Raw genomic sequence first — 27,343 nt, 5'->3', positions numbered from 1 at the left:
GGCAGCAAGAGACCAACAGGCTGTTGATGCAGCAGATACAACAGAGCCAGCAGGAGCAACGGCAGCAGATGCAACAAAGCCAGCAGGAGCAACGGCAGCAGTTACAACAGAGCCAGCAGCAGATGCAGCAGAGCCAGCAGGAGCAACGGCAGCAGATGCAGCAGAGCCAGCAGGAGCATCAGCAGCAGATGCAGCTTCTGGCAACCGCCATCCAGGGCAAGGCGAGCGCCCCAACCCCAGGTTTGGCTGATGACACCCACGTCCGGAAAACAGTAAGACGCGCATTGCAGAAAATGACTCCCGGGGATGATGTTGAGGCCTTCCTGACGGTGTTTGAGAGGGTCGCTGAGAGGGAAAAACTTCCGCCAGAGCAGTGGGCAGAGGTACTTGCGCCATACCTGACGGGAGAACCCCAGAAGGCGTACTATGATTTGACCTTGCAGGATGCCAAAGAGTATCACAAATTGAAAGCCGAGATTCTCGCACGTTTGGGGGTGACACTGACTGTCAGGGCACAGCGAGTTCACTCCTGGGGCTATCACCGGGACAAACCACCTCGTTCCCAAATGTTTGATCTGTTGCACCTGGTCCAGAAATGGTTGCAGCCAGAGTCCTCTGCGCCTGCACAGATGGTAGAACGGGTGATGATGGATCGGTTTGTCCATTCCCTCCCGAGGCCTATACAGTCTTGGGTTGCCCAGGGTGATCCCCAGAATGCCGACGAGCTGATCGGACTGGTTGAGAGGTACCAAGGGTTGGAAGGCTCCTTCGGGAGGCAGCCCATGCCGTACTGGGGATCCCAGAAGGCAGCTGAATCCCAAAAAGGGGTGGTGCGTCCAAGGTCACAAAGGGCGGGGGAGGTGGTGCCCAAGGTCCCCACGGGTGATATTATTTGTTGGAGGTGCCACAAGCCAGGACATATAGCTGCCCGTTGTTCCCAAACCACTGAGCAGATGGACTGCAGCATGGGACGCCGTTGTTCATACTATGCGTATCCAGCTTGCAGTGTGAACTCTCCGCCCAACGAGGGACCTCAAGCATGTCCCGTGAAGGTGAACGGTCAAGCAGTAACGGCACTGTTAGACTCGGGGAGCCTAGTGACCCTGGTGAGGGCCACTTTTCCTCTCCACCTGCTCCCGGGAAAGAAGGTCGGAGTGCGGTGCATACATGGTGATGCAAAGGACTACCCTGTGGCCAGTGTGAACATTGAAACGACATGTGGCACGGAGTCCCACATAGTCGGCGTCGTTCAGGACTTGTTGCACCCTATAATTATTGGCCGGGATTTCTGTTTGTTTTGGGATTTGTGGGGGAAAGGTTCTGAGCTCCCTAGCAAGAGTAGGGAACCAGTGAACCCGGGAAGGGTGGTGCCACACCCAGAGTCAGACAGATTTCCTTTTTGTGTCCTGGCTGGAGATGAAGAGGAAGTGTCCCCTGCATCTGACATTCTGGAGTTAGAGGTATCCGGTGAAAATTTTGGGACTGCCCAACATAGGGACCCCACTCTGAGGGAAGCCTTTAATAATGTCACAGTTATTGACGGGGTGGTACAGGAGCCGGGGGCAGACACAAGATTTCCCCATTTTCTAATGAGCAGGGAGTTGTTGTACCGGGTCACGAAAATAAGGGAGGAGTTGGTAGAGCAGTTGGTAGTGCCGGGTCCATATAGACGGAAGGTGTTGGACATGGCCCATTCACACATCTTGGGTGGACACCTAGGGGTGGAAAAAACGCAGGAACGGGTTGTGCAGAGGTTCTATTGGCCTGGGTGCCACCGGGAAATAGTGAACTATTGCAGGTCCTGCCCTACATGTCAGCTAACTGCTCCCACTCCTCATTTCCGGAACCCCCTTGTGCCACTGCCCATTATTGAGGTGCCATTCGAGAGAATTGCCATGGACTTGGTCGGTCCCTTAGTTAAATCAGCCCGGGGCCATCAGTATATATTAGTCATCCTGGACTACGCCACACGCTATCCTGAGGCAATTCCCTTGAGAAATTCTTCTTCAAAGAGTATAGCTCGCGAGTTGGTCCATGTCTTTTCCCGGACAGGTCTGCCGAAGGAGATCCTGACTGACCAGGGGACACCTTTCATGAGCAAGGTGATGAGGGAACTATGCAAAGCCCTGAAAATCTCCCAGTTGAGGACCTCGGTGTACCATCCCCAGTCAGATGGCCTTGTTGAGAGATTTAACAAGACACTGAAGAGCATGCTGAGAAAAGCTATAGAGAAAGACGGTAGAGACTGGGATTGTCTCTTACCCTATTTGATGTTTTCCATTCGTGAAGTTCCACAGGCCTCCACAGGTTTCTCACCGTTTGAGCTTCTGTATGGCCGACATCCACGAGGACTCCTGGATATAGCCAAGGAAACCTGGGAAGCCGAAGTCACGCCCCACAGAAGCGTCATTGAGCATGTGGCCCTGATGCAGCAGAGGATTGCAAAGGTGATGCCTATCGTGAAAGAACACCTTCTCCAAGCACAAGAAGCTCAGGCCAGGGTCTACAACCGGTCTGCAAGAGTGAGGCAATTCAATCCGGGAGACCGAGTTCTTGTGTTAGTTCCGACAGTGGAAAGCAAGTTCTTGGCCAAATGGCAAGGGCCATATGAGGTTGTCGAGAAACTTGGTGAAGTAAACTATAAAATTCACCAACCAGGAAGACGGAAACCATTCCAAGTATACCATGTCAACCTTATCAAGCCGTGGCAAGATAGAGAGCCGACAGTAACTCCATCGTTGTTAAGCAACCCAGAAGATGAGGTTGGAGCGGTTACTATAGCGGAGACGCTATCGGAGTCTCAGAAACAGCAATGCCGGGAGTTACTCCAGAAAAACAGGGACCTGTTTTCCGAGTTGCCTGGGTACACGAAGGTCATAGAGCATGAGGTCCTGACAGAGCCCCATGTGCGCGTGAACGTGAAGCCCTATAGAATTCCTGAGGCCCGTCGAGAAATAGTCTCCAAGGAAGTGGAGCGTATGTTGAAGCTTGGAGTCATTGAGGAATCCAAGAGCGGTTGGTCGAGCCCAATTGTCCTGGTCCCAAAACCTGATGGGGAGTGGAGATTTTGCAACGACTATAGGAAGTTGAATGAGGTCTCCAAGTTCGACGCATATCCCATGCCCCGAGTTGATGAGCTCATCGAAAGGCTTGGGCCCGCCAGGTACATAACCACCTTGGATTTGACGAAGGGGTATTGGCAGATCCCCATGGCACAGGAAGCCAAGGAGAAGACGGCGTTTTCTACACCAGATGGGTGCTTCCAGTATGTCCGGATGCCATTTGGCCTACAGGGAGCTCCGGCCACCTTCCAAAGGGCTATGGATAGAGTCCTTGCACCCCACAAGGCATACGCTGCTGCGTACCTAGATGATATCGTCATCTTTAGCCCGGACTGGGAGAGTCATCTGGAGAAAGTCCAAGCGGTGTTTGATGCTATAAGAGAGGCCGGATTTACAATAAACCCGAAGAAGTGTGCATTGGGTAAAGAAGAAGCTAAGTACCTTGGATACATAGTGGGTCATGGAGAAATAAAACCCCAAATCAGTAAAGTGGAGGCAATTCAAACATGGCCAAAACCAGTTTCCAAGAAGCAAGTTAAAGCCTTCCTGGGAATCGTGGGATATTACAGGAGGTTCATCCCAAACTTCGCCACAATGGCGGCGCCTCTGACTGACCTGCTAAAAGGGACAAAATCAGTAATGGTTAAGTGGTCCGAAGAAACAGATTCAGCCTTCCAAGAAATGAAAGAGGCTTTATGTAAGCAACCCGTTCTGATGGCCCCAAACTTCAAGAAAGAGTTTATTCTTCAGACAGATGCCTCAGATGTTGGGGTGGGAGCAGTCCTTTCCCAAGAACTACATGGAGAGGAGCATCCTGTTCTCTATCTGAGTAGGAAGCTGTCCTCGTCTGAAAAGAACTACTCAGTCGTTGAAAAGGAGTGCTTGGCCATAAAATGGGCAGTCGACACATTACAGTACTATTTGCTGGGACGTAAATTTAGACTGATATCTGACCATGCCCCACTTAGGTGGATGAGGGAAACGAAGGGTAGAAATGCTAGGGTCACCCGTTGGTTCTTAGCCCTGCAGGACTTCTGTTTCCATGTGGAACATAGGGCCGGAAAGCTGCACGGTAATGCTGATGCCCTGTCAAGAATCCCTTGTCTAGTGGGAGAAAGTGCCAAGCCCCACGGCTTTAGGCAGAGGGGGGAGGTATGTAGCGTGGCTAAAGGATGTCTAATCGATGGGAGATATGTGTCTTATAGATGGCTTGTTGCTGTGATGTAACCATGGCTACCTATATGTGTTTCAGGACCTGTGGTGATGTCACAACCACATGTCTGGTCATGTGATGGGTTCTGGGTGTGGTTAGACATATAAAAGAAAGCCTAATGCTTAACACAGGTAGGTATGTGTGGAGGTGAAACCCTCCTGAGTGTGTTACGGCTTCAGGACTGAGCCGGATGAACTGGACACTTGTTTTTCTTTACCTGAACCAAAGGCTATTTGTTTTCTGTTGTTTGCCACATGGTTTATGAAGCAATAAACCCAGTGAACTTTAAAGGAACACGTCTCCTGAGTGTCAGCCGTCGCAGCTGAGTGAGTGAAATCCCTACACCGTATAACTTGGAAGAGGATTGTAGCGCAATGCTCAGAGTTGTCGTTGGCTCTCCTGACCCGAGCGTGACAGCATGACATATATTTCCATTGAGCTATCGTGCTTTGGTCGGGAAAGCCAACGGTCAGTCCGAGCCTTGTGTTGCGATCCTCATCCAAGATATACAGCCATCTGAGTCTTGCCTTACCACCAGGATCGTCTCGTAGCTTATCACCATCGTAGAGTATCATCATCATCACCAACCAGGATCCAGGACTTTGTAAAATTTCCTTTCTTTGGTGGCACATCAAGAACATGTCAACATCAATACGCAAGTAGATTTTCATCCGACATGGGAACATGAGTTAATAATCTACTGAAAAGACCTCCAGATGTTGCACCTTCGCACCTTGCACCTTCGCGAATATCACTCGAAGTATAACGCCTTCGTTATAATGGGCAAACATTGCAATATTATTAACTAAGCAAACATAACATCTCGAAATAAAGGTGACGTGGTCATATGTCACTTTATAAGCCCCACTCATGGTGGAACCAAAGGGTTTTCATCACCCTAGAAGATCTAGGGAATCTTGCCATGTATCTAATAAGCAAAGGCAGTAATCATTTTTCTAACCATAGTGAGCGACTCTTCTACATTTCTAGAAAAGATGGCTATGTGCTTAATACTCAGAAAAGAATGGGCTTGGCATGCCAATAATTACACAGCATAGACCTTCCAACTGTCCAACCTTCCAACAGCCATAAACATTTATGGGTCATACCGGACATCACAATTCCTCGGCCTTCTATGGAAGAATAGCTCCATAGTGCTTTAATACATGGAGGCAGGACACATGGGGGCTTCACCTATCGAATTTTTATAAAGTTGTACAAAGGACCATACAGTATGAGATAAGGGAGCTTGGCGACTAATTATAAGGATTGTCAGCCATAGCCAACCCTTGTGTGTGGAACAAATTGAGCGCTGCTATAACCTGAGATCTAATTTTATTAATCCTTGTATTTAAATAAATATAGGCATATAAAACAAAAAATATATATATAAATTCATATATATACGCTGGCAGCACTTAGAGTACTGCATAGTATGACCATTGTGGTAACCTAAGCAATATCAGATCACCAACGTAGAATACAGTGTGACAATGAAACGGGCAAAAATATCAAAAATATATCCTTAGCAAACAATTTTCATCCAGCTCCCGTATTGTCAGAACATCCCATGAATATCCATCATGCAGCTTTAATAAGAGTTTATGGATAGTGGATCGACACCCCCCCAATGACCATCCAGGCTTATTTGTGTCTCGTTTTAAAGCAATATTTGTCAGCCCTGGCTCATTGAATTACTGCTACACAGGAGCGATTTCTGGTGAGCTTTGTACAGGCTTGGACTGGCCCACCAGAGAACAGGAGAAACCTCCGGAGGGCCACCACATTCTTATATGAGCAGTACTTGGCACAATAAACTTGAATCACTATACACAAAGGTTCATTTAATGATCTACCCCGTCCATTGTCATATACATTTGTGATTGTGATAATGTCACATTTACATGTAGCTGAAAAGTGGGACCCTGGAGTTGGTTACTGGTGGGCCCTAGGCAAACCCAGTCCGACACTGGATGTGTGAGCAGTGCATCATAAGCTCAATGTTATCAGCTTCTGAAGATTGAGAGTTGGAGATTTTTGCCTTCTAGATTAATTTTTCGAGTAGCCAAGTGATGTCTTGTTACTGTTCTGAATGTTTTTCAGGCTATTCTCTCTCGTGTATAAGTTGTACCGGCGCAGATCAGGCTCCATGCACTGGGACTGCAGTCACATGTGCGGCCAACGAAGACGCCTGCACCTCCGTCTACACCGAAACCAAAAGTGCGAGTCATGCATCTTGTATTCAACTCCTACGTGATTGGTCACACAGGACCACTACTCCTACTGGGAATGTACATGAGATACTTCCTGATTTTGTTCCGTATTTATCTCTCTGAATTCCATGTGATATTATTTTATTCTCCTCATTGTTCTCACATTTTCTTTCTTTCTCTCTCTATTCTTCTCTCTTTCTATCTTTTTCCCCTTTCTCTTTTTCTTCCTTGTCATCTCATTTCCCTTTCTTCTTCCCTTCTCCCCCAATTGCCTTCTTTTAACTTTTCCTCTTCTTTTTGTTATCCCTCGCACATTTAACTCTGTTCTCTTCTCTTATGCACACATTTTACTTTCTCCTCCTCTTCTTGCTCTGTCATTTTTTGCTCCTGCACTCCTTGGAATCTCTTTATGTTTCCTTTCAATCCTCCTCTGTCTCCTTACTTCCCTTCTCCTCTCTTTTGATTTCCCCCTTCTTCTTATCCTCTCCCATGTTATTGATCTTTCTGCTTCCCCTTCTCTTTCCTATCTGTTTGCTCTATGTTCTCTCTAATCCATCTTTTTGTATTCCACTCAATTTAATGTAAATCTTTTTCTTGCTAATCCCCTTCTCCTTTTTTTAAATGTATCTCTTTCCATCCCTTGTCTATTTCTACTTTTTTGCCATTTCTTTTCTTTCTTTTTCTGCTATCTTTATATTATCAATTCTTCCTTTTCAATTCCTTTTGTAATACCCATTAGGCTTCCTTTCCTTTTCTCCTAACTTTTATTAATAATTTCCTTCCCTTCTTCCCCATTTAGTTTCCTTATTTCCTTTCTATCCCTTCCCTATTATCTTCCTAGCCTTCTCCCTTTCCTTTGCTTTCCTTTCTTTTCATTTCCCTTCCTTATCTTTCCTTTCTTTTCCTTTTCTGTCCTATCCTTTCCTTTTCTTAAATATCCTTTCCTTTTCTTTCCTTTCCTATCCTTTCCCTTTTTCCTTTCCTTTCATTTCCTTTCCTATCCTTTCCTTTTCTTTCCTTTCCTTTCCTATCCTTTCCTTTTTTCCTTTCCTTTCATTTCCTTTCCTATCCTTTCCTTTTTTCCTTTCCTATCCTTTCCTTTCATTTTCTTTGCTATCCTTTCCTTTTCTCCTAACTTTAATTAATTATTTTCCTTCCCTTCTTCCCCATTTAATTCCCTTATTTCCTTTCCATCCCTTCCCTATTATCTTCCTAGCATTCTCCCTTTCCTTTCCTCTCCTTTCCTTTCCTTTTCTTTCCTATCCTTTCCTTCATTCATTTCCTTTACTTCCCTTTCCTAACTTTGAATTCCATCATTATCAGTGTCTTCCCTTTGACTTTCCTTCTTGTCTATTATTTCCTTTCCTCTATTTTTCATTTGTATCCTACCATTTTCTTACATGTCCTTTCCTTTTAATTTAATTTTCTTCAATTCTTTTCATTCCATATTTCTTTTTCATTCCCTTCTTTTCCCTTTATTTTCCCTTCCATTACTTCCCTATCATTTTCTTCCTACCCATTCCCTCCCCTTTCCTTTCCTTTCCTTTCCTTCCCTTTTCTTTTTAGTTTCCCTTCTTTTACTCTTTTTTCCTTCTTCTCTCACTCTCTTCTATCACTCTTTCTTTTTATTTTTATTTTATTTATTGAACTTCTTACAGAAAGTTGGAAGTTATAATTAGAAAATTGAGACATTTTTGTATTAATGTATAAGAAAACTTTTATTTTCTTTAGTGACCATGTTGGGACTATCAACTTACTCCCATGTGCGAGGATGTGGACAGTCGCCCGACTGCAATAATCCGAAGAGTCTGAGTAATCAGTTTATTTCCATAGATCTAAATACTCTCTGCTGCCAAACTGATGAATGTACCCCGACTGCACCAATAGGTATTTCACATTTTTTTCAAAATTATTAATCCAGTACTTGTATTAATTTTATACGATACAATTTAATATCTTTGTAATTTTATAGTTAATATTTAAATAACAAAATTGATTCATCTCTATATTTTCACTCTCATTTTAGTATTATCTGAAAAAAAGGATTCAAATGGTCTGGCTTGCCCTTCTTGTTTTACGATAACATCTTCAACATGTAAACCAGATAACCAAATTCAGTGCACTGGAACGGAAAACCGGTGCACTTCATACTCAATCAGCACTGCCACTGGTAAGTACTAACAAAAGTGATACGAACACTTTCTAAAAACAGCAAATCCAGTGGTCATATGTGGTATTACATCGAGGAGCAGCCATGAAAAAGATTTCCCAAGAGAAGAGAAACACACTATCCAGCTCATCGATAGCGGTCTATCGGCCAAGAAAATTGCCAAGCTGCATCATGTGAGCGCCATCACAGCTGGAAGGATACGAAATGAAGTCCGTCCATTCAAAAGCCAAGAGGTGGAAGTCCAGGCAAAATATCGAAGGCAACAAGTTGGCTCATTGTAAGGTCTATCAGTTCTGCAGTGACAAACACGGCAGCGGAGGTGACTCGTATGCTTCATAATAGTGAGATCACAAATGTCCTTACAAGCATCATGTGACGCACGCTACACAAGTCTGGAATGGTGGCCTGAAAAAAGGTGAAGAAGTCTCAACTTCAATATCGGCATAAGAAAATTTAAATTTAAGCTTGAGTTTGCAAAAAAGTGCAAAAAGTGTACCGTAGAACAGGGGTCCTCAACTCCAGTCCTCAAGGCCCACCAACATGTCATGTTTTCAGGATTTCCTTAGTCTTGCCCAGGTAATAATTGCATCACCTGTGCAATGCAAAGGAAATCCTGAAAACATGACCTGTTGGTGGGCCTTGAGGACTGGAGTTGGGGACCCCTGCCGTAGAAGATCGGAAACTGGTGATTTCGAGCAATGAGATGAAAGTCAATAGACTAGGCTCTGATGGGTGCAAATGGGTCTGGAAGAAACAAGGGAAAAAGGGTCTAATGGATCGAGAAATTGAAGGACCTGTCAAGTTAGGTTTAGAAAGCCTGATGATATGGGGTTGTTTCACAGCTAAAGGCGTTGGATTCCTGACCAGGGTAGATGATGGTCTCAATGCTGTTCTATATGTGAGTATCCGATGAGTTACTTTGCACACTCAAGTACTATGGGTATGAAAAGGACTATATTGTGTTCCAGCAGGACAATGACCCAAAGAATATGTTGACATTGGCGATGAAACGGTTCCATGACAATGAAGTAAAGGTTCTGGATTGTCCTTGCAGTCCCCAGACCTAAACCCAATCCAACACTTGTAGGTAGAGTTGAAGAAAGAGCCGTACACAGACCCAAGTGAGGCGACCAGTGTGCACCAACTTTAGGAACGTGTAGAAGATCTGGGATCAGATTTCAGTCGAGAAATGATTGAATCTGATTGAAAGCTGCCCAGAAGGATTCAGGCAGTGGTGAAAGCCAAAGGTGGACTTCCAAAATACTAACAAAATAATAAAAATTAAAATTTAGATCTTAAGGAACAAAACAGTAACAATGCAGTGACATGACAATAATATGCATAACTAATCATATGGTAAATAGGGGCAAGTCAAATTTATGTATGAGATATCCAAGATGATTGTTTATAAAATAATGGTGGTCTCACGATCAAAGAAGAAGTGGATGGTGAGATATGGAGCCTGAAAGTCAGAAGATCAAAATATTGCTACCTGTTATCTTTTTGCTCATCACTGTATTTGAGTGGAACTGAGTTTTTCTCAAATAATATAACAATTTGCATTAGGTCTCCAATAAAAGAGTACTGCGGTTGGCTCATGCTTACTCGCATCCAATATGACCATGTTTGTACCTTATGTAGTAAAATCCTGCTGACAGGTTCTCCTTACAGAAATTTATACGCATGAAATGTAAATATTAAATTTCTTTGTGCTTTCTTTTTAGACCCTTCAGAACCAATCTTGGCCATGGCAGGATGTGCCACCGAAAACATGTGCTCAAACTACGATGGCCATGCCACAACAAGCACCACTGAGAAAATGAAGATAAGCATTGAATGCAGTAATGCCTTGGTGAGTCTTAAGTATGCATGGCCCCCATCAAAAAACATTTAAAAAAATTAACCTTCCTACTTACCGTCTCTACGTTCCCTCGCAGCATCTTGTTCCGGTGCAAGCAGCGGATTTATGCTTGTAAGCAGCGCGTGACAATGACGTCATGCACTGCTTACAAGCAGAGCTCAGCTAACAGAACACATACTGCTCGCTATACCAGGACTATGTGCGTGGAGAGCAGTAAGTATTCATTGTTATTTTGTAGCGTGCACAGTGTCAGCCGCAGCCGCCAACTTCCTGCAGCTGCCTGGCGATCACATGAGTGCAGAGAAATTAATATTAATTTCTCTTAAGTAGCAGGCACACGTGATTGCCAGGCCGCTGTAGGAAGCCAGCAGCTGCGACTACTGAAATGAATACTCACTGCCAGCACAGCAGCCGGCTCCTGCCTCCGGTGACCCACTGCTCTGCCGCTGCCGCTTCCCCTCCATCTTCTGAGACCCTTACCTGATTATAAGCAGAGAGGAGCGTTCTCAGCACACAAAAAAGTGCTGAAAAACTTGTCTTGTACTCAAGTATATACGGTAATTCATTTATTCAAGTATACAGCGTTTGGAACAGGCCACAGGAGGTGGTGACTCCTCCTTCAATGGAAGTCTTCAAGCAGAGGTTGGACAGACATCTGTCTGGGATGGTTTAGTGAATCCTGCATTGAGCAGGGGAATGAACACGATGACCCTTGGGGTCCCTTCCAACTCTAACCTTCTATGATTCTATGATTCTCCGCTTTTTGTGTTCCTTTTTTTATTTTTAAATATAATCCCACTAGTTTTGGGTGGATTTTTTGTAATTGGCCATTCTATAGTTATTATTCATTATAACAGATCCTCCTTTATTCTGTAAATTCCATTCTGCTCTATCACTATTTGTCTCTGAACACAATTTATTTTAGTCCTTCAGTTAAATTATTTCTCACTCCAACAAATTTTTATGATTGCAATACTAATCGCGACCACAGGGTGTGCTGTAGCGCTTGCTAAGTTATGGTACACCCTGTGGTCAGATATGGTACTGCAACTAAAAAAAAAAAAAATTGGGCAACGCTAAATGCTAGACATGTACGAAGTGTTTTTATTCTGGATGTAGATCCTGTTTATCAACACTTAGAATCAAGAGGGCAGATTAGTTCATGCATTACGGTTGTACATTCTCTTTAACCTCTCCCAATTTCTCAGTTGGACTTACTTAGGATATGTTTATATAACTAATAAACGATGAGATAAAAAATTTACAAGGCAGTTTTATGCTTCCATATATTAAAGTTGCCATTTCAAATATAAATAATTGAAATAATTTAGATGTTTTTGCTATTTTTCATCTTGAAGGAATCTTTTTATCCAATGTCAGAAAGGTTTTCGTCCCTATAATTTCCTTATTTTTTTATTACTGGAGGCAGTGGCACAAAACCACCTATATCACGTACATTAGACTCATTGTGATTCTTCATGCCTAAGGAAACATCGATTCCTTCTGGAATTACAAATGTGTCCTCCCAAAAAATGATGAACTCCGAGCAGTGACCCAACAGGTTTTTCAAGAGCTCTAAGAACAAATAAATGTGGAAAAGTTCTGTTTGTCATCTAACAATTTCTAACGAGCACTAATATAATTGACTAAGATAAATTGTAAGTAAATCTCTATATCGAGACGTAACTTTTCATAGAAATTTCACAACTTTTAATGATAGGGATTTAGTGGTGGCAAATTTGGCATTAATTTGTATCATATGCAGTAAGAAAAATAGTAAAAAATTGAATATTTATTTACAAATTAAAATAAATGAATGATCAAACTATTATTATGAAGATAATAATAATAATAATAATAATAATAATAATAAAAATAAATTTGGGCATAAACCTGTTACTTTTATAGGTTTTGATACCTTCAGTTAAGGTTTAATATTCCAACACATGAAAAAAAAAAATCAATGCTGCACAATCAAATCTGAAGGGTGGGGGAGGGTTGAAAACCAGAACTAATATGATGTACAGAGTAATATAAAATAATAATAATAATAATAGCAATAATAATAAAAATACACTTATAAATATGTTATATGGGTGCTAATTAAATACTTATAAAATAACATATTTCTTAATATATTAAATAAAAATGTAAAATAAATGTATGATTGAACTATTATTATATAGATGATAATAATAATAAATTAAATGTAATAATAATTATTATTATCGTTGTTGTTAGTAGTAGAAGTAGTATTATATAAAATTATTATAACATAAATAATAGTTAAAAATAAATGTATGATCAAACTATTATTAGTACTGCTATTATGCAGATAATAATAATAATAATAATAATAATAATAATAATAATAATACACATACTTATAAATATGTTATATGGATGGCAATTAAATACTTATAAAATGTCATACTTATTAATATATTAAATAAAAATGTAAAATAAATGTATGCTTGAACTATTATTATATAGATAATAATAATAATAATAGTAAACTAAATTTAATAATAATAATACGTATTATTATTGTTAGTTGAAGTATTATATAAAATTATTATAATATAAATAATAGTTAAAAATAAATGTATGATCAAACTATTATTAGTACTGCTATCATGCAGATATTATTAATAATAATAATAATAATAATAATAATAATAATAATAATACACATACTTATAAATATGTTATATGGATGGCAATTAAATACTTATAAAATAGCTCTGCTACAGCCACTTTTTTTTCCGTTTCCAATTAGTTCATGATCTTACGTTACTTTTTGGACATTACTATATTTTATTATTTTTGTCTTTTTTTACAGAACAACGAGGGCAAAAATTGAAGACCTGAAGGGGAGATAATGAAGATCTTCACAGATATGTTCCAGTGTGAAAAATAAATTAGTTTTTGGAGAAAAAAATAATTTTGATTTTTTTTTTTTATTTGAGACTGTTAGATTTATTTTTTTACTTTTCCTGATTTATTATTTGTAAATCTTCCATTCATTTAATATTGCAATGAAATATAAAGCAAATTATTAATTTTTAAATTTACATATTAACCCCTTTACCCCCAAGGGTGGTTTGCACGTTAATGACCAGGCCAATTTTTACAATTCTGACCACTGTCCCTTTATGAGGTTATAACTCCGAAACGCTTCAACGGATCCTGGTGATTCTGACATTGTTTTCTCGTGACATATTGTACTTCATGATAGTGGTAAAATTTCTTTGATAGTACCTGCGTTTATTTGTGAAAAAAACGGAAATTTGGCGAAAATTTTGAAAATTTCGCAATTTTCAAACTTTGAATTTTTATGCAATTAAATCACAGAGATATGTCACACAAAATACTTAATAAGTAACATTTCCCACATGTCTCCTTTACATCAGCATAATTTTGGAACCAATTTTTTTTTTTGTTAGGGAGTTATAAGGGTTAAAAGTTGACCAGCAATTTCTCATTTTTACAACACCATTTTTTTTTAGGGACCACGTCTCATTTGAAGTCATTTTGAGGGGTCTATATGATAGAAAATGCCCAAGTGTGACACCATTCTAAAAACTGCACCCCTCAAGGTGCTCAAAACCACATTCAAGAAGTTTATTAACCCTTCAGGTGTTTAATAGGAATTTTTGGAATGTTTAAATAAAAATGAACATTTAACTTTTTTCCACAAAAAATTTACTTCAGCTCCAATTTGTTTTATTTTACCAAGGGTAACAGGAGAAATTGGACCCAAAAAGTTGTTGTCCAATTTGTCCTGAGTACGCTGATACCCCATATGTGGCAGTAAACCACTGTTTGGGCGCATGGGAGAGCTCGGAAGGGAAGGAGCGCTATTTGACTTTTCAATGCAAAATTGACAGGAATTGAGATGGGACGCCATGTTGCGTTTGGAGAGCCACTGATGTGCCTAAACATTGAAACCCCCCACAAGTGACACCATTTTGGAAAGTAGACCCCCTAAGGAACTTATCTGGATGTGTGGTGAGCACTTTGACCCACCAAGTGCTTCACAGAAGTTTATAATGCAGAACCGTAAAAATAAAAAATCATATTTTTTCACAAAAATTATATTTTTGCCCCCAATTTTTTATTTTTCCAAGGGTAAGAGAAGAAATTGGACCTCAAAAGTTGTTGTCCAATTTGTCCTGAGTACGCTGATACCCCATATGTGGCAGTAAACCACTGTTTGGGCGCATGGGAGAGCTGGGAAGGGAAGGAGCGCAGTTTGACTTTTCAATGCAAAATTGACAGAAATTGAGATGGGACGCCATGTTGCGTTTGGAGAGCCACTGATGTGCCTAAACATTGAAACCCCCCACAAGTGACACCATTTTGGAAAGTAGACCCCCTAAGGAACTTATCTAGAGGTGTGGTGAGCACTTTGACCCACCAAGTGCTTCACAGAAGTTTATAATGCAGAACCGTAAAAATAAAAAATCATATTTTTTCACAAAAATTATATTTTTGCCCCCAATTTTTTATTTTTCCAAGGGTAAGAGAAGAAATTGGACCTCAAAAGTTGTTGTCCAATTTGTCCCGAGTGCGCTGATACCCCATATGTGGCAGTAAACCACTGTTTGGGCTCATGGGAGAGCTCGGAAGGGAAGGAGCGCCGTTTGACTTTTCAATGCAAAATTGACAGGAATTGAGATGGGACGCCATGTTGCGTTTGGAGAGCCACTGATGTGCCTAAACATTGAAACCCCCCACAAGTGACACCATTTTGGAAAGTAGACCCCCTAAGCAGGGCCGGCGTCAGCACCCGGCGCACCCGGGCAAATGCCGGGGCCCTGGCAAGACGGGGGGGCCCACACGTCAGCCGCCAGCGCGCGTCACTCGCTACATCCATCCACTGTCCACACGTCGCCTGGCGGCGCCTTGGCTGCAGGGGGCACAGTCAGCTGTGTCTGAGGCCATTTCGCTGGCGCCTGGCGCTGCGCAGCTGCAATAGCAGCAATACTCACCTCTGCCGGCCGTCACCATGGATACAGAAGACACTTCCGGGTCGCGATGCTGGGTCATCTCTTCTCCTGTCAGTACATCCGGTCGGCGGGCAAGGAGAGGACAGAGACAGAGAGAGCCGTTCGGAGTTGGACCGCGCCGCTGAAGCCTTCCCTCTTCCCATTCCAGGCAGTCAGAATCTATGCGTCCACCATCCAGATAATCCAGGCCAGCACAGGAGAGGACAGATCCGGACCGGCAGGACTCAGGAGCAGCAGCTGCAGCCTGCAGTGAGGTGAGGACAGTGCACCCTCTCCTCTCCTGCTGTGTCCACAACGAGGGGGCCGGCGAAGCAGTGAGTCAGCACTGATGACTACTATAGCACTGATTATTACCCTGCACTGATTGTTACCCTGCACTGATTGTTACTAGACATAAGACATGGCACTAATTATTACCCTGCACTGATTATTACCCTGCACTGATTATTACCCTGCACTGATTATTACCCTGCACTGATTATTACCCTGCACTGATTATTACCCTGCACTGATTATTACCCTGCACTGATTATTACCCTGCACTGATTGTTACCCTGCACTGATTGTTACCCTGCACTGATTGTTACTAGACATAAGACATGGCACTAATTATTACCCTGCACTGATTGTTACCCTGCACTGATTATTACCCTGCACTGATTATGAGTGTGTCGTCGTGACTGTCAGTGAATCGTCTTCGGTGAGGTTAAAAGATGAGGAAAAATAAGGAATTGCGATATAGATGAGCAGAAGTCACTGGCCACCCAAATGTGTGAGACGGAAAAGCTCCTCAGGCAGTTCAGTATTGACCATGTAACTAAGTACAGGCAGGGGCTGTAGTAATGAATAACTGTGGGGGAACTTGAAGACTATGCATATCTGCTCCAGCTCTCCCAACCACTGCATACACATGCACACTCAGGATAAAGGAGTATGCTCCTGCTGCTAGACACTTCTGCCAAATGTGTATCTTCTAGGAGAACAAAAGGATCACACATTAAAATTCAACATGTCCGATTCTTCTCTTCCCCAACATCATAAGTTGGGAGCAAATGGAAAGGCATCCATACATATTACATGGTCAGCCTGATTTGACCTATTATGACTAAGTAAATGTGAATCTAATGTATTCAGCCACCTGTGATACTCGTACAGTCTGCAGCTTTCATTTTTTGTTTTTTTTTGTAACAGATTTAAATCGTGAACTGAAAGTCACATCTGTGCACATATATATACTAGTGGGCTGTGTGTTATATACTGTGTGGGCTCGCGGCTGTGTGTTATATACTGCGTCACAGACTCACCGGCTGTGCGTTATATCTTATCTGTGCATCATGAATCGTGGTATAAATGTGTTAAAGGGGGGGTTGGGGGGCCCACTGAGACTCGTTCGCCCGGGGCCCTCAAAAACCTGGAGCCGGCCCTGCCCCTAAGGAACTTATCTGGATGTGTGGTGAGCACTTTGACCCACCAAGGGCTTCACAGAAGTTTATAATGCAGAGCCATAAAAATAAAACAAAATTTTTTTCCCACAAAAATTATTTTTTAGCCCCCAGTTTTGTATTTTCCCTAGGGTAACAGGAGAAATTGGACCCCAAAAGTTGTTGTCCAATTTGTCCTGAGTACGCTGATACCCCATATGTGGGGGGGAACCACCGTTTGGGCGCATGGGAGGGTTCGGAAGGGAAGGAGCGCCATTTGGAATGCAGACTTAGATGGAATGGTCTGCAGGCGTCACATTGCGTTTGCAGAGCCCCTAATGTACCTAAACAGTAGAAACCCCCCACAAGTGACACCATTTTGGAAAGTAGACCCCCTAAGGAACTCATCTTGATGTGTTGTGAGAGCTTTGAACCCCCAAGTATTTCACTACAGTTTATAACGCAGAGCCATGCAAATAAAAAATATTTTTTTTTCCACAAAAATTATATTTTAGCCCCCAGTTTTGTATTTTTCCAAGGTTAGCAGGAGAAATTGGACCCTAAATGTTGTTGTCCAATTTGTCCTGAGTACGCTGATACCCGATATGTGGGCGGGAACCACCGTTTGGGCGCATGGGAGGGCTCGGAAGGGAAGGAGCATCATTTGGAATGCAGACTTAGATGGATTGGTCTGCAGGCGTCACATTGCGTTTGCAGAGCCCCTAATGTACCTAAACAGTAGAAACCCCCCACAAGTGACCCCATATTGGAAACTAGACCCCTCAATGAACTTATCTAGATGTGTTGTGAGAACTTTGAACCCCCAAGTGTTTCACTACAGTTTATAACGCAGAGCCGTGAAAATAAAAAATCCTTTTGTTTTCCCACAAAAATTATTTTTTAGCCCCCAGTTTTGTATTTTCCCAAGGGTAACAGGAGATTTTGGTCCACAAAAGTTGTTGTCCAATTTGTCCTGAGTACGCTGATACCCCATATGTTGGGGTAAACCCCTGTTTGGGCACACAGGAGAGCTCGGAAGGGAAGGAGCACTGTTTTACTTTTTCAACGCAGAATTGGCTGGAATTGAGATCGGACGCCATGTCGTGTTTGGAGAGCCCCTGATGTGCCGAAACAGTGGAAACCCCCAATTCTAACTGAAACCCTAATCCAAACACTCCCCTAACCCTAATTCCAACGGTAACCCTAACCACACCTCTAACCCTGACACACCCCTAACCCTAATCCCAACCCTATTCCCAACTGTAAATGTAATCTAAACCCTAACCCTAACTTTAGCCCCAACCCTAACTGTAGCCCCAACCCTAACCCTAACCCTAGCCCTAACCCTAGCCCTAACCCTAACCCTAGCCCTAACCCTAGCCCTAACCCTAGCCCTAGCCCTAACCCTAACCCTAGCCCTAACCCTAGCCCTAACCCTAGCCCTAACCCTAGCCCTAACCCTAGCCCTAGCCCTAACCCTAGCCCTAACCCTAGCCCTAGCCCTAACCCTAGCCCTAACCCTAGCCCTAATGGGAAAATGGAAATAAATACATTTTTTTTTATTTTTCCCTAACTAAGGGGGTGATGAAGGGGGGTTTGATTTACTTTTATAGCGAGTTTTTTAGCGGATTTTTATGATTGGCAGCCGTCACACACTGAAAGACCCTTTTTATTGCAAAAAATATTTTTTGCAATACCACATTTTGAGAGCTATAATTTTTCCATATTTTGGTCCACAGAGTCATGTGAGGTCTTGTTTTTTGCGGGACGAGTTGACGTTTTTATTGAAAACATTTTTGGGCACGTGACATTTTTTTATCGCTTTTTATTCCGATTTTTGTGAGGAAGAATGACCAAAAGCCAGCTATTCATGAATTTCTATTGGGGGAGGCGTTTATACCGTTCCGCGTTTGGTAAAATTGATAAATCAGTTTTATTCTTCGGGTCAGTACGATTACAGCGATACCTCATTTATATCATTTTTTTATGGTTTGGTGCTTTTATACGATAAAAACTATTTTACAGAAAAAATAATTATTTTTGCATCGCTTTATTCTCAGGACTATAACTTTTTTATTTTTTTGCTGATGATGCTGTATGGTGGCTCTTTTTTTGCGGGACAATATGACGCTTTCAGCGGTACCATGGTTATTTATATCTGTCCTTTTGATCGCGTGTTATTCCACTTTTTGTTCGGCGGTATGATAATAAAGCGTTGTTTTTTGCCTCGTTTTTTTTTTTTTTTTCTTACGGTGTTTACTGAAGGGGTTAACTAGTGGGACAGTTTTATAGGTCGGGTCGTTACGGACGCGGCGATACTAAATATGTGTACTTTTATTGGTTTTTTTTTTTTATTTAGATGAAGAAATGTATTTATGGGAATAATATTTTTTTTTTTTTTTCATTATTTTGGAATATTTTTTTTTATTTTTTTTACACATTTGGAAAAATTTTTTTTTACTTTTTTACTTTGTCCCAGGGGGGGACATCACAGATCAGTGATCTGACAGTTTGCACAGCACTCTGTCAGATCACTGATCTGACATGCAGCGCTGCAGCCTTCACAGTGCCTGCTCTAAGCAGGCTCTGTGAAGCCACCTCCCTCCCTGCAGGACCCGGATCCGCGGCCATCTTGGATCCGGGGCTCGAGCAGGGAGGGAGGTGAGGAGACCCTCGCAGCAACGCGATCACATCGCGTTGCTGCGGGGGGCTCAGGGAAGCCCGCAGGGAGCCCCCTCCCTGCGCGGTGCTTCCCTGCACCGCCGGCACATCGCGATCATCTTTGATCGCAGTGTGCCAGGGGTTAATGTGCCGGGGGCGGTCCGTGACCGCTCCTGGCACATAGTGCCGGATGTCAGCTGCGATAAGCAGCTGACACCCGGCCGCGATCGGCCGCGCTCCCCCCGTGAGCGCGGCCGATCGGCTATGACGTACTATCCCGTCCAGGGTCAGATAAGCCCAGGGCACCTCGACGGGATAGTACGTCTAAGGTCACAGAGGGGTTAAAGTTTAAAAATTGAGGGATTTTTGCAGAATTTGATAGCTTTCCCCCTGTACTGGGTGGACACCCCCATCATTATGTTCAACCAAGTAGTCAGGGTACAAAACGTTGAACCCTCCTTCAAATACATCATGAAAATATTTTTTTTAATTCCTTTTATGTTTCCCATGGCAATGTTGTCCTGTCATACAGGTCATGTTTAAGAAAACGTTTTTAAAGGGTCCCCCAGCTTATCATAATATTTTATCCAATTGATGAATTACTATATTATATTCTTAATAGTATATACGTTAATTTACATGTCTTCATTTTTGTGTCTTATAAAAAAGATGTCTTTGTTGCACTGACCTAGGGTATAAGGGGTGACCTTTCTCCTTGTGGAGAGTGACAAGCCAAGCCTGGCATGTCAGAGTGAGGAGACTTATAAGGCCACTTTCACACTTCCGTTTTTGTTTTTCCATCGACGTGCAGTGAAATGACGTATCGACGGACGTCATGAAAATAGTGAAAAACGTGTGCGATGGATCCTGTGAAATGACGGATGCATCGTTCGGATTTGTCAATTGTCAAATTTCTGGAAATCAAATGTTCGGGGACGAGAGAGAGAGAGAAAGAGAGATTTTTCCCGGACTTGAAAATCCTTCCGGGCATGCTCAGATGGAAAAAACTGGATCCGTCACTGGATTCCTGTGATTGACGGTCAGCGAGGGATCCTGCGTCCATAGGCTTCCATTGTAGCCGACGACGGGCAGCGCAGGATGTGTCGCTGACCGATTTTCTGACGTGCGCAAACAACGTCACAATGAACGCTATTTTACGACGGATGAAACGGATGGCCATCCGTCACAATCCATCGCTAAAAAAAAAATCAACGGATTGTGACGATCTGAAAAGGCGGAAGTGTGAAAGAGGCCTAAGCCATGTATGCTCCTCTGGGAAAATAAATATAGAAATTGTCTCTTCACAGAGGAAGAGGAGTAGAACTCTAGAGCCACCTATTGAAAGCAGCGATCCTAAAAACACCATGTCTGCAAATTAAGATTCTGATGTGGATTTTATCCTAAGTCATATGACAAGGCTCGTTAAAGAGTCGATATTGACAATTTGCCTACTAGAATGACCTAGAAAGTGTAGAAACCTTGGTTCTTGGTCGTCTGGTTAGACCACTTAGATCACTCAAAGACAAAAACTGATTTACCATATTTTGCAGACTATAAGATGCACCGGACCATAAGAGACTTTTTTTTCCCGAGCACGCTTGGATGACCTCCGAGTATTTATGACTGCTCGGAGATTTAGTTTTCATCATGGCAGCTGAATGATTTATGGCTACTAGCCAGGCCGAGTACATGTGGGGTTTGCCTGGTTGCTAGGGAATCCCCACATGTAATCAAGCAGGCTAGTAGCTGTAAATTCAACTGAGGGGATGAAAACTTAATCTCCGAGCAATCATAAATACTCGGAGGTCACCCGAGCGTGCTCGGGAAAACCCAAGCAACGAGTATACTCGCTCATCACTACTAATTATATGTCCTGCCATAATGGCATTAATTATTCTTTCTCACTATGGATGGTCCATGGAGGTGATCTGGCTCTCAGTTTTACATTTAGGAGAATCGTCTCCACTGAAATAATACAATTTACTTACCTGATATTTTTATTTCCTGGAGTCTGCGGGCAGCACATAATGGGTTGACAGTAGACAAATACTTTTGATAAAAGAAATATTATTAAGAAGTCATAAAACACATACTTTACATGCCAATTAAGTTAATCAGCACCAATTAACACGGCATAAAAGGGCAGCAATAGGAATTTATTAAGGGTTCATTCAGAAATTTTATAAGAAGGCAAAAACCGGTTCAGGTTTCATCAGGGTTTTCGATCGATGTCATCAGAGTTCAGTTAGCGTCAGTTTTTACCAAAGTGAAGTGAGAAGTTTGTAATCCGGCCCCGAAAAATATTAAAAGTGCTAACTTTTATTCATTACATGGAATAAAATGAAAAACTACAGGACAGTGAGGTGAGAAAGGACATCACTTATTCGTGGATACTGCCCCTGAGGAACCGAGCATCGATCATCTCAGAATTTATACGTCCTTTGCAGCATTTTGGTGAAGTGATGATTTTTGTCTCTTTTTTTTTTCTCTTGGTCAGTTTTTACCTTTGGAGTTTGGTCAGACTTTCATCAAATTTTCTCAGATTTAAAAAAAAAACTGATGGTGCTTCCCCCATTAAATAGTCCATGGTAAACATACTGTTTACAGATGGCATCCAAGCGCTGTTCAGTTTTCTCAGAAACCCATAGACTGTGAGTTTCTGAAAGGTATCAAAAATCTTGTGCCTGGACTTCTTGAGTTTTTGGGAGCTAGAAATCCCAAGGATAGGTCATCAATGCTAAAGTAGTGGACAACCTCTTTAAGTAAAGATGCATAAACTGTAGCCAGTCTGAAGAAGAAACACCCTACGTCTAAAGAAGACTAACTCAAAGATCTGAAGAATCTTCTGCCCGGCAAGTAAGCACTGGATAGAGGAGAAAACGTTCACTAAGCAAGGCCAAAAACTCATGAGACCACGCAACGTTAGCGAAATTTCCGAGATGACAGCCTAACAGGCACTAGTGAATGAAGTTAATTTAGAAGAACAAAACTGGTGTGTGCCTAGTAAAGTTGAGTGAATTTTGTAAAATTTGGTTCGGATTACGATCGATGGAGAATGTTGTATTTTCAATGACAGTCGACCGTCAATAGAGTCATTGGGACTGGAGTTGAGCGAGTTGTTCGGAACCAATCGTCAAGCATAAATTCGGCTTAAATAGGGTACAAAAATGGCACGAATATGGCAAATTTGGATTTGGCGATTGTGTCGAAACATATTAGCTCAACTCTAGTGCCTAAGATAGTGGAAAGATGCTACACACTAAAGAAGCCATGCAATAACAAGGCTACACGGAAGTGAGGGACACAAGAAGCTTGTGTATAAACGATCCATAATTGTAGTGGTAAAATGCATGCATGTCTCCTATCACGTAGAAGAAAATAAATGCATGGTCTCTTTCTTGCTCAGCCCTGTTTTGCTGTGTTAATTGATGCTAATTAACTTTAAGAGATCATGTCAGCACAATTTTATAGTGTATAATAATGATATGGCAGTAATGGCGCTGTAATACTCATTAAATTGGTATGTTTGGGGAAGAAATCCACTTTGTTATTCTTTTTTTTCATAATTTGAAGATTTCTGCTAATTGGACTTTGGTGCACAGGGGCTGGACAGTGCGCTGGATCTTCTCCTCAGTGTCTGTGATTCCCCTACCCTCCACCTAACTCCGTCCTTGAATGGCAGGTGACTGCTTCTTCATTGCCCTGCCTCTTCTGATTCAAATCTTGCTCCAGCGTCTTTAATGCCATGGGTGGCGGGAGCACAGATTGAATTCCCAGTTGGTCAGCATATAAAATGTCATTGTCTTCGCCATAGGTGGTGCATGCGCAGATATCATTGAGCAGAGAACTCATCTTTCTAATACAATGATGCCTACAAGATTTAAGGTTGAGTAAAACCATGAAAAGTTTCAGAAGGGTTCTAGAGAGAAAAGTGGAGATGTAGGGAAGTGCATCACTGCGGAAAGATTGAGTAATCTGATAGAGGCAGAGATGAATGAAGAGATGGAGGGTGGTACAGTACTGTGGAGAGGATAGGTAGGGTGGTAGACAGAGATAAGACGCAGATGTAGGGTAGTAGAAAGGATGAGTAAGATCTGAGACAGAGATGAGGGAGATGTAGGGCTGTGCAGCACTGTGGAGAAGATAGGTTGGGTGGTAGACAGAGATAAGGAAGATATGTAGGACAATGGAAGGAATGGGTATGCTTGGAATAGAGGTGAGGGAGGATATGTAGGATAGTGCGGCACTGGAGAAGGCAAAAGTACAGTTGTAGAGATTAGAATTAGAGATGGGTGCACCCCTGGATGTTTGGGTCCGGCAGGTTCAGCCAAACAGTAAAAAAAGTTTGGGTTCGGGCATTGGGACAGTACTCGACCCGGACCCAATGCACTTGAATGGTGGGTTCGAAAATCCAGTGTTTTCCATGCTGTCATGTGCATAGCAGCGCAGTAAACACTGCTTTTGATCAGCGTTAAAATCATTACTGCCGGTCAGATAGCTGCAGTTCCTACGCTGTCAAATGACAGCATGAGCTCGTAGCTGTGATCGGAAGTATAAAGCTTACCTCCGGTCACTGGCATCGGTTGATGGGACTACTCTTCCCATCAGTTATGAGACTAAAAGAGATACAGTGTGTATAACAGTCGCGATCAACCACTAGGTCAGCAAAAATAAGTCGCTCAAGGTCTCATAATACAAAAATATCAGTTTTATTATGTACCAAAAACAACACCAGACAAAGACAACGTCAATTAAAAACACTTGAAAAAGGCCAAAGTTAGGCAATGGAAAACCCACTGGAGGTCCATGTGAGGACCAAGATAACCTCCTCCAATGCGCTGGCTAATAATTAATGAGAAATACTTTTGATGAAAAATGCAAATGGGGACCCCTGATTCTGAACTCCTAATAAATAAAGAGATTTACTTCATAGCTCCTAGTTCCCAAACCATGAACAATAAATGCTTGAAATATGCGATGCTGGTAAATATATGGCAGATGAATAATTCACATGCAATAAATAGTGAAACATGCCCTACTTCAAGAAAACACTAGATGTGTGATGACCAATATCTGCTGAGGCTGTGAAATATCCAAAAAATAACTAAATAGAAAAACTCAATAAAAAAACTGAAATGGAATGTAGTTGGCTCCTGAGAAACCAAAAATAATAAAATAATGACAAGCAAGGTCAGAACCATACAGTAGATGATGATTCCAACCATGCAAATTTAACGTGAATCCACATGTAGTGACAATTATTTATATTCAATCATTGTGCACTATACCACAAATATTGTATTCCAATCAGGACACACACAAAGGATAGCCAAACAGTGGAACCATATGAAAAAAAAATACTGGAAGGAAAATTCAAAAATATATCCTAGCCCTAAATACAACCCCTGGCAAAAATTATGGCATCACCAGCCTTGGAGGATGTTCATTCAGTTGTTTAATTTTGTAGAAAAAAAAGCAGATCACAGACATGGCACAAAACTAAAGTAATTTCAAATGACAACTTTCTGGCTTTAAGAAACACTAAAAGAAATCAAGAACAAAAAATGCAGTAGTCAGTAATGGTTACTTTTTTAACCAAGCATAGGAAAAAAATATGGAATCACTCAATTTTAAGGAACAAATTATGGAATCACCCTGTAAATTTTCATACCCAAAACTAACACCTGCATCAAATTAGATCTGCTCGTTAGTCTGCATCTAAAAGAAGTGATCACACCTTGGAGAGCTGTTACACCAAGTAGACTGCCATGAATCATGGCTCCAACACGAGAGATGTCAATTGAAACAAAGAGGATTATCAAACTCTTAAAAGAGGGTAAATCATCGCGCAATGTTGCAAAAGATGTTGGTTGTTCACAGTCAGCGGTGTCTAAAATCTAGACCAAATACAAACAACATGGGAAGGTTGTTAAAGGCAAACATACTGGTAGACCAAGGAAGACATGAAAGCGTCAAGGCCAGAATCTTAAAGCAATATGTCTCCAAAACCTGAAATGTACAACAAAACAAATGAGGAACAAATGGGAGGAAACTCGAGTCAACGTCTGTGACCGAACTGTAAGAAACCGCCTAAAGGAAATGGGATTTACATTTAGAAAAGCTAAATGAAAGCCATCATTAACACCTAAACAGGAAAAAACAAGGTTACAATGGGTTAAGGAAAAGCAATCATGGACTGTGGATGACTGGATGAAAGTCATATTCAGTGATGGATCGCGAATCTGCATTGGACAAGGTGATGATGCTGGAACTTTTGTTTGATACCTTCCAATGAAATTTATAAAGATGACTGCCTGAAGAGAACATGCAGATTTCCACAGTCATTGATGACATGGGGCTGCATGTCAGGTAAAGGCGCTGGGGAGATGGCTGTCATTACATCTTCAATAAATGCACAAGTTTATGTTGATATTTTGGACACTTTTCTTATCCGATCAATTGAAAGGATGTTTGGGGATGATGAAATCATTTTTTCAAGATGATAATGCATCCTGCCATAGAGCAGAAATTGTGAAAACATTCCTTGAAAAAAGACACATAAGGTCAATGTCATGGCTGCAAATAGTCCGGATCTCAATCCAATTGAAAACCTTTGATGGAAGTTGAAGAAAATGGTCCATGACAAGAATCCAACCTGCAAAGCTGATCTGGCAACAGCAATCAGAGAAAGTTTGAGCCAGATTGATGAAGAGTCCTGTGTGACCCTCATTAAGTCCATGCCCCAGATACTGCAAGCTGTTATAAAAGCCAGAGGTGGTGCAACAAAATACTAGTGAATAGTGATGTGTTGGAGTGTTTTTTCTTTGTTTGTTTTTCATGATTCCATAATTCTTTCCTCATAATTGAGTGATTCCATAATTTTTCCCTTATGCTTAATTAAAAAAGTAACCAATACTGACTACCACATTTTTTGTTCTTGATTTCTTTTAGTGTTTCTTAAAGCCAGAAAGTTGCCATTTGAAATGACTTTAGTTTTGTGCCATGTCTATGATCTCCTTTTTTTCTACAAAATTAAACAACTGAATGAACATCCTCCAAGGACGGTGATTCCATAATTTTTGCTAGGGGTTGTATGTAATGATCAGTAACCATTTCAATTATGACATATGTAAATTGAACAGAATAAAAAAACTCAATAGAAAAAAATTCAAATGGTGACTTCTCCCATCCTCCCATACTCCTCCCATCAGCCTATGCCTGCTGCCGCTAATAAGAGTGAGAGCAGGAGCAGCTGATGGGAGTATTCATCAGCCGGCTCCAACGCTATAAATAAATATTTTTCTTTAAAAACGGTGTGGGTTCCCCTATATTTTTGGTAACTAGCCAGCAAAATTGACAGCTGGTGGCTGCAATGCTCAGCTGTCAGCTTCAGCAAGGCTGGTTATCAAGAAAAGAGGGGTCCCCAAACTGTTTATCTCCAGACATGGATAATGGTATGGGACAAAATGGCGGACAGGTGAGGGATATGGTTGTTTTGCTGGCTGATTGTCAAAAATACAGGGAAACCCATGTAGTTTTTTAAAATTATTTATTTAGAGCACAGGTGCCAGCTGATGAATACTCCCATCAGCCGTTCCTTCTCTTGCTGTTATTAGCGGTAGCAGGTGTAGACTAATGGGAGCAGTAGTCCCATCAGCCAACGCTAGTGACTGGAGGTGAACTTTTTAACTCCGATCACAGCTCATGCTGTCATTTGACAGCATGGGAAC

The 27,343-nt window shown here is 41.8% G+C and overlaps 1 protein-coding gene across 1 annotated transcript; it reads left to right on the top strand.

Annotated features, from left to right (window-relative positions):
- Positions 1-6,332: 6,332 nt before the first annotated feature.
- Positions 6,333-13,580, top strand: LOC138651307 (phospholipase A2 inhibitor NAI-like). Its single transcript, XM_069741399.1, has 5 exons — positions 6,333-6,495; positions 8,220-8,375; positions 8,515-8,658; positions 10,383-10,510; positions 13,362-13,580. The coding sequence occupies exons 1-5, from the start codon at positions 6,348-6,350 to the stop codon at positions 13,380-13,382; spliced, it is 597 nt and encodes a 198-aa protein (XP_069597500.1). The 5' UTR covers positions 6,333-6,347; the 3' UTR covers positions 13,383-13,580.
- The last annotated feature ends 13,763 nt before the right edge of the window (positions 13,581-27,343 follow it).

This window comes from Ranitomeya imitator, chromosome 10, assembly GCF_032444005.1.
Source record: "Ranitomeya imitator isolate aRanImi1 chromosome 10, aRanImi1.pri, whole genome shotgun sequence".
NCBI lineage: Eukaryota > Metazoa > Chordata > Amphibia > Anura > Dendrobatidae > Ranitomeya > Ranitomeya imitator.
This window is presented reverse-complemented; position numbering and strand designations above follow the sequence as displayed.